This window comes from Parambassis ranga, chromosome 8 (assembly GCF_900634625.1).
Source record: "Parambassis ranga chromosome 8, fParRan2.1, whole genome shotgun sequence".
In the NCBI taxonomy this organism is placed as follows: domain Eukaryota; kingdom Metazoa; phylum Chordata; class Actinopteri; family Ambassidae; genus Parambassis; species Parambassis ranga.
The window spans coordinates 5,414,265-5,427,895 of NC_041029.1; the positions used below are offsets into that span (position 1 = coordinate 5,414,265).

Sequence of the window (13,631 nt, forward strand, 5' to 3'; positions counted from 1 at the left end):
GATGATGGTTTGAACAAACTTCACTTGAAACATAACGACATATTCCCTTAAAGCCTAATGGATTGTTTTCAATCTGAATTAAGCATAGGCGGTGTGAAGGAAGGTATCAACACTTCAATGAGTCAGCTGATGGACATCCAAAAGTAGGATACATTGCTTTATCTAAACAGACAGGCACCGTTCTATCATGTTTTTGTTTTTTATTTAATAATGACAGATAGGTCTATGATGCATGTTTTCTGTGTAGGCTTATCATTGATGTTGTGTTATAGACCTATTCTGTAAAATAAATCAACACATTTATGTCTCTTAAAAGTCCTCATCTCTACTTTACAACCTTTTTTCACCTTAAGTTGTTTTGTGACTTTTATCTTTACTAGGTTTTAGTCTTAATTATAAGGGGAAATCCTCAGAAAACGTCATAATTCTATTTTTCAGAATTTCACCACTAAGGGAAACTTAGTGCTAAGAATCTTTGTGAATATGTCCCCAGGACTTCTCAAACTGATCTGAGTCAGAGCTCTATGTGATTTGTCGAGACATGTTTGTGCATTAAAGCTAAGAGCTAAATCTTACAAGGAATTTGTGTATGACTGTTCTTCAGTCATACACTGTCTTTCTTTTCTGGGAGGCTCCCATCCCTCCCTGTTTCCCTTCCCCCAAACCTCTGTATCTGCAAAGAAAGAATGCTGCCCTAACCTCAGCCTCACTGTTTCCTGTTACTGCCAACCCGTGTCTCCCTCTACACTTTTTCTTCTCTTGGATCTTCAACAACAGGTAAACTTAAACCTACAATATGAATTTAATCTGCTCACCTCTTCATACTCTCCATACTCTTAAACAGCAGTTGTTATGTCGAGCTGTGTGATTGATTATTTCCTGTGTGTTTTTTCAGCTTTTGTTCTTGGTCATGGATGATTTTGTTTGTAGCACACTAACTGAATGGGGCCTGGAGGATTTGATTGACAGATTTAAAGGTAAAGATCAGCATGCATCCTTATTAGATAAAATAAGATGTATAGATTTTATTAATCCCTATTGATTGAACACAGATTTATAGACTTTATTGATCCCTGAAGTCGTTACAGTAGCAGAACAAATAACAAGACCGTGCACAGCGTGTTGCTACAGTAGAAAAAAAGAGGTAAAAGAGGAAAAAGAGGTAAAAGAACACAGCAGGAGTCTTATCTTATGTGGTACTATACAGTCTGACCACTGTTGGGACTGGATGTCACTAATAATGTAATGTAATGTAATATTGATGAAAGATAACCTCTATCAATCCAGCATAGTCCGTAAGGCGGAAGTCATTCTTCCCCTTGTGACTTATGTTGTAACATCATTTTAAACAAACTGAATGGGGTCTGGAGGATTTGATTGACAGATTTAAAGGTGAAGTATCACCATGCATCCTTGTCGGCACTGATTTTATGATGTAACCTCCTCTGATGCTGCATAAAGCACAAACAGGACATGTTTCCTTGCTGTGTGGCTTATGTTGTAACATTATTATTTAGAATGTATATGCAGAAACATGAAGAAAACATAGTGATAAGAGTTGTCTCTGGTTCCTGCATACATATATTCCTGCAAGGTTTAACTAATATTTTTCATTGTAGAACAAGGCATTGACAAGGAACGTCTTCATCGTCTTGATGACAAAGACATTGAGAAGTTGATCTCAGAAGCGGAACAAAGGTCAAAATTCAAGAAGAAACTCAAGCTGTTGCAGGTACTGTTCTGAGATCTCTTCTTACACATGTTATTATAAGAGATGTATCTGCAAAGATCATAATATGTCATTGGCATGAAAAGCATTTACTAGAATGAACTTCATAGATTGTATTTATTTTCTCGTCATTAGAAAAAACAAAACGCTGATAAAGCTGATGAAGAATCAGAGGATTTGGCTCAGGTGAGTAAGATACTGAAATTTGCACATGGACAGTGAACCTTTGGTCTTTACAGTTTAGTAATATAATTTTATGATGTTCATTCTTAGATGCAGCCATCCACAAGTGATACAGGTTAGTTGAACACGTCTAATACTAATCTGTGTTTGGCCTTTAAAACTATGTTGAGAGTGTGTTTTAATATTAAGGTGAGAGTGCAACAAACCATCTCACTTTTGTTTTTAATAAGCAAAGAGAAAGCCGTCACTTCAAGCTGGGCCACCAGCTCGTAAACGACAACGTGACACCAGCCCAGGATCAAACTCAGGTATTCATGTGTCTTTCCAAAAAATATGAGTTGTTGTTACAACCATGGGACATATTGTATGTGTGTTTTGGAAAAATGTGTTGTTTTGTGTCTCTTGCCCTTAGAGTGTGAGCTCTCAGTGCCTCTGTTCATAGAATGAGGTGGAAGCTTCTGATTGGTTCATTCAAACCAGTTTAAACGAGGAAGAGGGAGCAGTAGCAGTTGGAGAAGACGTAGGAGGAGTCTGACCTAGTGTGCTAGTGACTCAGTTTATTAGCTATGCTAGCTATAAAAGGAACCTCTGAACAATTCTGCCATTATAATCACATTTCTTCTTTGTATGTCGTAAAGGGGTTTTCTCTGTCCTTTATATAGGCCTACGCCTAGATTTAATCTTAGTTATATTTATATATCTATATATTGTATAAATACACTATAAATATAAGTGTATTAAACTCAGTGGCAGCCATGAATATCACACCTAGGCCTTCAATGACATCCCACATAGTCCTACCTAAATGAATACACCTCATAATAACATCAATATGACACTATGGCTTGAGAATACATACGAAATCACATTTAAACATAAGATCATCTCCAGCGCCTGTTCCCAGGAGCCTGCTCTGTTGATTCCGAAGGTGTACGAGTTCATTTAACCTGGCAACAGAAGCTAGCTGAAATATGATTGGATAGAAACTCTACCATAACGAACAACACTAGAAGCAGCTCAACCCAGTATCCAGATATAATATGACTTAAAGAGAAAAGGCAATAGAGAAAAAGGTGTGTGTGTGTGTGTGTATTTATTCATATATATATATATATATATATATATATATATATATATATAGTTATCTGTATAGTATATATACAGTAGTATAGTAGTTTAAATAATAATAATTATAATAATAATTTAAATGTATATATATATAGTTATGCATGGCCACCAGAGAAGGCCTTGCAGGCCCTGACGGCCAACCACTAATTAATTTCATTGTGCATTAACTTGAATAATTGAATGAATGAATGATTTTATTTTCGGTTTTATACAACACAGTACATAACACAATTATACAATTCCTCTCAAAACAAAAAAAGGGAATAGGCTGAAGCACCTGGGTTATTTTTGCCTAAAATTTACCCAAAGTTTACCCAAAATGTTAGCCAACAAGCTAACAGATTTTACTGAATGATATCACCTACCAGTGCTTTCTTTAATATATGAATCTTGTGCTAAATTTGTATTTTTACACTAACAGAAACCAACACACTATCTGATGTTAAAAGCATCATGGGAAGTGTCCATGAAAAACTGCAACAATGTCAGACAACAAAGCTCAATGATTTCATGAAGTGAGTATTAATGTATGTTTATCCTGTAAGCCTGGGTCAAATCCTGACTTTGTACCTGTTGAAGTAAGATTATTTAGAGAGGATGATAATCAGACACCAAAGTGATGTCATGGTGTTTGAGTGGGAGGAGGTGTGTTTGTGCTAATGTATGACCTGCAGGATGTTAACTGGCAGTTGATGGCAGCTGACATTGATCAGTATTGGATCAATTAACTTGCATTTAAACTCTTTTTTAACAGAAATAAAATTATGGCATTGGAGACAGACAAGAGGGAGCTGGTCGGTGTGTTTGGTAAAACTGGAGCAGGAAAGAGCTCTTTGATAAATGCTGTAATTGGAGTGGAGGATCTTTTACCATCTGGAGATCTCAGTGCATGTACCTCAGTCATGATTAAAGTGGAAGCTAACATGGACAACTCGAAGTATGTGGCAGAGATCGAGTTCATCACAGAAAAGGTAAAATGAGCGCTCACATGTTTATTTTGGCTTAAAGCTAAATCATGATGATGATCAATCATGTGATTATTTTGTTGTTTTTTTCAGGATTGGGAAAATGAATTGTCGTTCATGTGCCGGTGTCTTCAGAACGCAGATCAGGATGCTGATGATGCTGCTGCTGCAGATGAAGATGATGATGATGATGCTGCTGTTGCTGATGAAGATGATGATGACGATGCTGCTGATGATGATGATGAGTTCTCTGACAAGCTGTCAGCACTGTACGGGGAAGAGTGGGAACAAAAATTAACAACCTATAAAGAGCTGTTGGAAAAGAAATATTTCAAAGAAATTCCAGAGTTTTCCTCCTCACAGAAAAAGACGTTGACAGCGAAAACAGTAAGAATAATAAAAACTTTCTTTAACTTTAACATCCTATTATAGCACCATAATTTTTCTAAAAAGAGAGAATGCTGGCTGCTGATGCATCCTTAGTCATATAAAAAGGGTAAAGAGGCAGAGCATTAGAGGAGAGTTGTCTGTAGAGGCAGGAAGGTAGCCATTTGTATTTGAAGTTATTGCCACAAAGTGAACACTTAATATGGAAAATTTAAAGCAAAATATTTAAAAGTGTGAGAGTACAGTTGTCATGGGAATTGTTTTTGATTCTGTTCTGGAACCTGCCACGAGTGGCCACTTGAGTAACTACAACGTTTTATTTTGTCAATTTCATGTTGCCTTCAATTTCCTGTTGTTTAGTGTCGGATGTTATATTATACAATACAATATATTATATTTTACAAATAGTAGCTACAAACAGTAGGTTTTATGTGTATTGTACAGAAGACTGCCTGAAACCATTTCTGTTACTAATGAGCACTTACTAATGAGTAAGTGTCAGGATTGTCGGGTGAGGTAAGTACACAAGTTGGAGACAGGAGCAGTTCACAGTTTGACAAAATCTTTTATTAATACCAAGCAGCAACCTTCGGGGCTCAAACTTGAAGCCCATGCGGAAGTGTCAAAACTTGTATACTAATAACTAATAACTAATAATAACTCCCATGTTAAAATGGCCGACTTACAGCAGACATGTTTACAGCCTGGTACAAAAAAAACACTCTGGTCTCAGATGATAAGTTCTCTTCTAGTGTCAATTGTATGGAGGGTGAATTTTTTTAGAACTCTCTCATTTTAATTGTATTTGAACGTAAAATTATGCATAATTATGGGCTTTGCTGCTTGAGCGTGAGTTTCCTGCTTCCACGATCGCCCTGCCCCCCTAAACTCCCCCTCTGTGCTCCCCCTCTTTGTCCATATTTGGAGTTTTGGCGGACGTGACGCAGCCAACATGGCAGCAGTTGGACCATCCCGGAGCCTCCCACCAAGCCTCAAAACAGAAACATCACATAAGCTCTGTTCATTAGGGGTGGGCGATACTGAAGATTTCAGTATCGATCCGATACCAAGTAAATCCAGGGCCAGTATCGCCGATACCGATACCGATACTTTTACTTTGAAATTTCATGATCATAAATAATTATTTTTTTGCCTTCTTTTTTTGCCTTTAAATAGATTATCGTGATTAGCAGAATAATAATACGCAAGAAACATTTGTTAAGTAAATCAAGCTGCAAACAAAAGTGCAGAACTGTATAAGTTTGAAATTTTAACTTCACAATCATGTCAGCAATGCTCCTTGTGACAGCCATGGCTCTTGGTGAATCATGCAGGTGTAACAGCACGACTAAGATACTTTTATAAAAGTTTAACACCTACCTGCATGTAGTCTAAATATGAAGAATAAAGATCCTTCAACAGTTATCACCAAAGCATAATTATATTAATCATACTGAAATACATATCATTATATAAACTTATATAATTACATTATTAGATATATTTTGGAATTTGAGAAAAACAAGATTTATTTCAGCTGGTGATATGATGACTGTTCAGTCATTCTGCTAAAATTGCATGTCTTATCACAGCACTCAGAAAGACACCATTAATTCATGCTGCAGATTACTCGATCTAAACCTTCACTTTTTAAAATCATCTACCTGTGTTTTGCAGTAAAGCCTTTGTCAGTGACCACTGTCTCTGGTTCATGTTTGGGTATCTGCCTCTTCCTCCTCCCTCTGTTTACTCTGCAGCTCGAGGTCTTTGGGCTCTGCTGCTTTACGTTTGTGTAAATGAGTTGTGTTTCCACAGTGGCAGGTCGCTTTCCTGCACACCTCACAAGTAGCAGTTTCTTCTTCTCGTCTGTCGCTGTGAAATAACTCCAAACAGCGCTCCTCTTCCTCTCTGCCATCTCCATGATACTAGCTGCACTTTACAGCCAATCAGGAGCTCCATCTGCTCCAGCAGAGTGGAGAAGGACGGGGAGGTGTGGTTGTGCCTGCGCACTGAGCAGACTGAGAGAGGAGCGCTGTTTGCACCGCGAGTAAATACGAGTAAAGTTGCTGAAGGTACAGAAGAGAAACTTCCACAGAAATATCGATCTCATCACGCTAGTATCAAGTAATTACTGATCCTAACGTTAATATCGATACTATCGATATTTAGATCGATTCGCCCACCCCTACTGTTCATAGTTTTTACTGTCAATGATTACTACTAACAAGGTCAGGGATCAAAAACAAAGAATCTCCCACAGTTAGGGGTAGTGACAAAAACACAAAAATCTTCATGGCGTAGCTTGGCAAGGTTTCATGGCAAAAACGAGGCAAGGCAAGGTTACCAGACGTGGAGCTCTAAGCTGAAGCAAAGGCGTAGACACAGGACCACATGAATCCAAAACACACTGCTACCGAGTGAGGGGTTGATGCACAAGATATACAGAGGAGCAGGGAAGACAACGAGGCACAGGTGAGACACATTAGGGAGGAGCAGGTAATCCCCGGGAGGAGGAGGGAGCACATGAGGGAGGGGAAGTCAAGACACCTGAAACGAGAGCAGGTTCAGTGATTTCAAAATAAACACAGGAGGCAAATACAAAAGCAGGAAATAAAACATGAACTAAGGTAAAACATCAAAATACCAAAATAAAAGCCCTGGCTCAGCCCTGACTTCTGACAGTAAGGGCAGTTCTTAATGTATACTGCAATGCTACTCTAATTACATTACATTACATATAATGAAAATTATTAAGGAATTTGAAATGAGCTTTAAGACATTTTCTTTGATTCTCTTGTTTATTGCAGGCTAAAGCGCTATCTGAAGAATTAATCAAATACACAAGAGCTAAGTCAAAGCACGGAGAAGGAAGAAAAGAAATTAAGAGGTGGTATTGGCCACTAGTGAAGTGTGTGACTGTCAAAGTGCCAAAAAATCATCTTCTCCAACATGTCACACTTGTGGACCTTCCTGGAAATGGTGACGACAACAGGAGTAGAGATAAAATGTGGAAAAAGGTAATATATTCTTATTTCACTGTGTTTTGGTGTGATGATCATTCATTCATTTATAACTAACATGCTGTTTCAGACTGTTGGACATTAATTCATAATCAACATGATGTTATGCTCTTTCAGATTATTGGAGATTGTTCTACTGTCTGGATTGTGACTGAAATCAATCGAGCAGCATCAGAAAAAGAAGCATGGGAGATCCTGGATGGTGTCACTAGCCTTATTGGAAACGGAGGCCAGTGTCAGAAAATGCACTTTATCTGCACCAAGTCTGACTGTATTACAAAAGTACAAGACAAGTAAGTGCAAGGACATATCAAATTTATATTTAATGTGTTGCGGAACTTCATGGATAATCCATTCTTTCCTTCCTTGTTAAAAAAAATATTCTATTGATGATAGTTGTATAAAAATATCTTTGAATTTCAGGTTTCACTGCTCTTAACACTGTATTTATTTCTTTTATAGTGACATTCGTACTGCATTACTGAACAGAAACAAGCGTGCCAAGATGGAAGTGACCACCAAATTCAAACAGAAAAAACACACTAAGGTGACAGACGGAAGATGTAATTCAAAAACTGTATATTTGTAACTGTTATATATCTACAATCCATTGTATCCACAGACACACTTCAGTGATGTCACTTTTGAAGTGTTCACAGTGAGCTCTACAGAATTTCTTCAAAAAAAAAATCTGGAACCAGAAGATACTGGTGGGTGAAGTATAAGTCTTAGTAGATAAACAGAAAATCTGTAGTTGAACTAAATGTTTGCTTCAAATTGTTTTCAGTCAGGCACTGATTTCCTTTTTTTACAGAAATACCCAAACTTCAAGGTTTTCTAAAAAACCTGAATGACCATCACTCATTGATGTCAAACTATGTGTCCGGGGCATATGGGATTCTGTCTTTGATTCAAGGGGCCAACCGCGGAGATGGAGTACGATAAAGCAGCTTAGTAAAATAATTCAGAAAGCTTACTGCTTACTTACTACAGCCTCTGACTTTGTATTCTGAGGAGTTAGAAGTTTTTTTTTTACATTGGCTAATTCTCTGTAGATTGGCTGTATGTAATCAATGTGTCAATTTTTTTTTATTCCAGGCCATCAAAAAAACAGAAGTGTACACAGAGCTTGAAAATACCATGAGGTCTCAGCTCTGTAAAGTCAGAAAGGCAATAGAAGACGCTTACAAGGCTTTTGAAAAATGTCTTGATGTGGGGGTTAAAAAATCCAAATGTTCATGTGAAAAAGAACTGAAGTCCTTCTTATATTCTGTATGTATTTACAAACAAGTTTCTTCAGATTTATAGTGGAGCATTTTGTAAGTTCTCTGTTTTTCCTCAGAAGAAGGATGGCCGTGGTTTTCACAGGACACTGAGGTGTGTAGTTGAGAACGGAGGCACTCACAAACCTAAATCAGGGGCTCCCATAAACCTCAACATGAAGTTATCGTCTCACCTGACTGGAAGCATTGATGTGAAATTCAGGAAGACTTTCCCGTGAGTCTTACTGAGCGCATTATATTTTGTCAGCCAATTTTCCAACAATAAGGGAGGATAGATTTATATTTTGCAATTATATTGTATAAATACCTGTGTTTAAGTTACCCTTTAAATTTCAACATTTTCCAGACAAAAAACTGAAGGAAAATGTGGACCGTTCAATGGGGTCATCAATTCATTTTCACTTGGCACAGAGAGGCTCCTCAAGAAACACAAAGATGTGGAACTGCAGCTGACATTTCTCAAGACAGAGGTAAAGATAAAACATACGACATTGACATTAATTGTTGTTTAGATAATTAATAACCACTGGCCGTGGTTTTGGAAATGATAACCCTCCAATTACCCAAAACACAGATACAAGAACAGTTGTAGACAGAGCAGATGTAAAACTCATCTCCTCTTTAGCCTGACTGATTTGGAGGATGTGTAAACCTCCACCTTGCAGTAAGAAGGTCTTATAGTATATCTGATAATGTTGTTTTTTCACCCAGGAAAACCAGATGAAAAGAAAACTGAACCTTGTGATCCGAGACAAAAAGAAAGAAATCTACAACAGTTTGACTGAGAATGTTCAGCGAACCATGCAAACAGCTTATGACGGTAAGTCTGTCCTGACATACAACCTGTCACTATAATTCAGTGATATAAAATCTGCATTTTGTTTTTGTTGTAGAAGCAAAAAACATTACTGGAAAAGACTCACTGAAACGCATGCGCAACATATTGGAGAATCATATGAAGGAGTCAAAGGACACCATGTTTAAGCAGGCCAGAGATACCATGTTGGAGAAGTTGAAGGACTTGCAGGTTGGTCCAATGTTCATGTGAAAACAGAAAAAGTTGATTTTTGTTTGTAGTCTGAGCAGCCTCTGAGCACACACCTAAACAATTCATTTGTGTGATTCACTCAACACAATATCTGACTGAAGGTCTCCATGTTAAATTAGGAGGAAATCCTGGAGACACTGAAGAAAACCATGATGGAATCAATTGAACTCTCCCTCAAGACAGATGACCACTCAATCCCAGGTAACAGGAACACATCACAATAAAATCATTGTTTTTAGGACATTAGGAAGTGCAACTGTAAATATCAATAAATCAATGAACATAGTTTTTATTTGTGGAGGTTGTAATCTTTGTGTTTTTACATTAGATGTTTCAGCCGAGCTGGTGGTGGTGAAGAAATACTACAGTGAACTGTGCAGCAGCACAGATGAAGAGGAGTCACTAACTGGGTAATCCTCTTGTCAACCAGCAAGGACTTGATCATGAGCTGTTGTTCTTAATCATTCGAACAATATTTTAATAATAACAGTTTGTGTTCCAGTGTGGTTTGGGGGACGAATGCTCTGTAATGTATAATGTGACTGCCATCAGTGTCCATTGTCATCATGCTGTCCTCTCTGGACACAGCACAGGCGTGGACACTGGCTAAAGTGAGGGACACAAGGCCACTGAAGATTTAATGTAGCCTGTTCTGTTTGATTCATATGTGTTTTTGATCAAGGTTTGAATTTCATCCTGATTAATTTCAGATTTTATCGCAGGACATTTGGGCTTTTTACTGAAAGTTTCATTTAAATGTGGATGTTGAATATAGTGAATACTGTAAGTTTGGTGTGACATGAAAGTGTCAAAGTGCTTTTTTCATATTCTTGTGTAGCAGTAGTTTGTGTTCTGGATAAAGAGGATTTAAGTCCCGACTTTTGTACTTTGCATGTAATGGAAACCCTTTGAGTCTTTGAACCAGGGACCTTTTATATAGTGGTAAAAGAATTTACAATATCACATGTGTGTATGTAACCTTTGATTAACCATAAACTGAAATATTGTACAAACAACACTGCCTCTTTCCCATTTTTAAATGATGAATTTGTAGTGCATCTTCTGATGTTGACTTCCACTGCAGCTGAATAACATCATTCTCAGAAACAAGTCTCCTGTTCTCCCCACTTACTCTTTTAAGCCCCTGCAGGGAGCCACATTGATCAGCACGTTAGATCTGAGGAATGATTGGTTCACATCAAAGAGGGCAGAAAAATAAATCTCAACATTCAAAACTCCATCCAAGTTCAATTTTCCATCATCTTTTCTCTGCTGAACACAATCATAATGTGGGGAATAGGGAGCACCTAGCATTCAAATGTTTGGATTTGGAGGAGTGGGACAGTGTGAGAATGACCTTTTATATGTTGGACAGAAACCTCTCACACAGTCAGACTTACAGAAGTCGAACTCCTCTCAAACTTGCTAAGTGCATTCTTCAAACGATTCAACTTGACCCTCACTGACTTCCCAGTTCCAGCATCAAACCTGACGCTCTCTCCCATCAGTCTGTAGCCTGTGAGTCTCCTTCAGACCTGGACTGTTAAACATGCTTCCTGTTTATATTGCCTCTGACATCAAAAGCATTTACTAGACATGATGTCATGGAATTGCATTCTTTTCTGTGTCTTTTTTAAAAACAAAACACAAACAAAAAAAAAAAACATCAGCCAATCCTCCGGGTGGACCCTGCGCGGAGTATTGGCTGGTTGTCACTCTTCCTTCTCTGTGTGCACCAGAGAGGTACGAGCATGATGGCCGAAGTCACAAACCGTCTTCAGGTAATCGCGTCCATGTGATTGGGAGATAAGATCAAATGAACTAAATACCCTTTTTAGATATTTCACTGTATATTTCGCTACTCTGACAAACACAATAATACAATCCTGATGCACCGTATTATGCTGTATAACCTCATTTTAATGTTAACCAACATTTCTTTATTTTAATACAGACAGATAAACATAAGAACATACTATGTGTAAAAAAAAGAATTGGTATCCATGTCCATGCAAGGCTACAAACACAACAACCAACAAAGCTCAATGATTTTCTGAAGTGAATATTATTTTCAGTACGTTTGTCCAAAGACTCTCCTGACTTAGGTCAGGAGAGATTTATGGTGACTGAGGAGGATAAAAATATGTGTGGTTTTTAGACACCCTGTAACATCATTGTGGTTTACTGGGAGGAAGTGCTTATTTGTTAACAATTGAATTACAAGGTAGTTATTTCTGGTTGTTTTTTAGGAGTGGAGCACTGATTTGTGGGACATGTTGCCAGTTTGTTTGGAATGCAGATCAGAAAAAAGATGCTGCTGCTGTGGATGATGATGATGATGATGATGATGGTGATGATGATGATGAGTATCATGACATTGAAGAAAAGCTGTCAGCACTGTACAGAGAAGAGTGGAAACACAAAATACAATTCCATGAATCCATGGATCTGATGGACAACAGATATTTCAGAGAAATTCCAGAATTTCTCTGTCCCCAGAAAAAGTCATTGACAGCCGAAACAGTAAGAATGAAGCCTCCTAACTACATAATACAAAAAGTAGCAAGGATGTTTATTTCTGTTTTGAATCTAAACATTTTGGAGGTTAATGAAGATTCACTCACTTTTGAAGCCTGCCTCAAGTGGTCATTTGAGGAACGTAGCTCTTTTGGCACTTTAATTTTCATCCCCAATATATAATATTTGATTTTTAAACTATATTATAGACAACTTTTTTTGGCCTATTTGTTGTAGGTGTATGCGCTAAATATGACTGACAAAAACAGTATATAAGAAATAAGCAAAGAAGATGACTGAATGGATCGGTGGTACAGTTTAAAATCAAATTTACTCATATTCTTCTTGAGTAATCATATTCCCATGAAAACCTGAGGCACCCCAAATGCTTTAAGGAAATTCCAGAATTTCACCAATGATAGATGAGGACTTTGACAGCTGAGTCAGTAAGAAAAAAATGGTTAATCCAATCAAAGCTCTATAACTTTTCAGAAAAGTGCCAACTTGGCTTACAACAGCTATGTGGGCCTTATGCGGACAGGTGTCCACAAAGACAAGAAGCTATCCATCTATAGCCATTTGTATGATGACACCCACCTGTCACAGAAAGTGGAGGCCTTAAATGTGGACGTTTTGAGAGGAAATTTGATGAAGTGTGAGCATACAGTTGTTCTTAAACTGTTGTATCAGACTGTTAACACTTTAAAAGCTTACTATTTTTACAGAATAATGGACATTGACTCACTTTTGGAGACACAACAGATTTTTAGACCATATCATATTACAGGGACACATTTTTGTACCATCTGGTAGAGTGAAATGTGCATAAAATATAGGTTAAATAACAAAAGCAGGACTGTACGTAAGGTATGGTACTGTAGATTTTATGTGTTTGGCACATTCACATCATCACTGGAAGCTACACAGCACTGGGTGCCTGTAAACTAGACCCACTTCAGTTGTTCTTCTGATTATGGAGGATGGTTCTTTATGTATACTGTTTTGCTGCTGTAATTTTACATGTAATTATATTTATAAAGCATTTAAAATAAGCTTTAAAATACAAATTTATTCCATTCTCTCATTGTTTACTGCAGGCCAAAGAGCTATTAGAACAACTACAGAACAAATACACAAGAACTTGTTCAAAACATAGGGGAGGCAGATAAGAGAGGTGGTATTGGCCACTAGTGAAGAGTGTGACTGTCAAAGTGCCAAACAAGGATCTTCTCTAACATGTCACATGTCATGTGGAAAGAGGTAATATATTCTTATTTTACTGTGGTTTGGTTTGATGATCATTCATTCATTCATTCATTCATAACATGCTGTTTCAGACAAAGTGTTCTGCTGCCTGGATTGTGACTGACA

The 13,631-nt window shown here is 37.6% G+C and overlaps 2 protein-coding genes across 2 annotated transcripts in view; both read left to right on the plus strand.

Annotated features, from left to right (window-relative positions):
- Positions 1-669: 669 nt before the first annotated feature.
- LOC114440148 (nuclear GTPase SLIP-GC-like) overlaps positions 670-13,631 on the plus strand; it is a 50,359-nt gene continuing 37,397 nt past the window's right edge. Inside the window, exon 1 of the mRNA XM_028412443.1 lies at positions 670-777. The gene's annotated coding sequence lies outside the window, so the exon portion shown is untranslated. The remainder of the gene's footprint in view (positions 778-13,631) is intronic.
- LOC114440151 (nuclear GTPase SLIP-GC-like) lies at positions 1,377-10,759 on the plus strand. Its single transcript, XM_028412446.1, has 20 exons — positions 1,377-1,392; positions 1,620-1,732; positions 1,865-1,915; positions 2,003-2,027; positions 2,143-2,220; positions 3,462-3,555; positions 3,795-4,011; positions 4,099-4,392; positions 7,200-7,409; positions 7,530-7,705; positions 7,875-7,959; positions 8,035-8,122; positions 8,227-8,348; positions 8,511-8,684; positions 8,755-8,909; positions 9,042-9,165; positions 9,407-9,515; positions 9,589-9,722; positions 9,863-9,944; positions 10,072-10,759. Exons 4-20 carry the CDS (start codon positions 2,003-2,005, stop codon positions 10,155-10,157), a joined length of 2,253 nt encoding a protein of 750 aa, XP_028268247.1. The 5' UTR covers positions 1,377-1,392; positions 1,620-1,732; positions 1,865-1,915; the 3' UTR covers positions 10,158-10,759.

Bases quoted from the DNA above. Each gene is read 5' to 3' on its own strand.
- LOC114440151 (XM_028412446.1), top strand. From the start codon at position 2,003: ATGCAGCCATCCACAAGTGATACAG. The intron at 7,410-7,529 runs GTAATATATTCT...ATGCTCTTTCAG, and splicing joins GAGATAAAATGTGGAAAAAG to ATTATTGGAGATTGTTCTAC. The intron at 8,349-8,510 runs GTACGATAAAGC...TTTTTATTCCAG, and splicing joins GGGCCAACCGCGGAGATGGA to GCCATCAAAAAAACAGAAGT.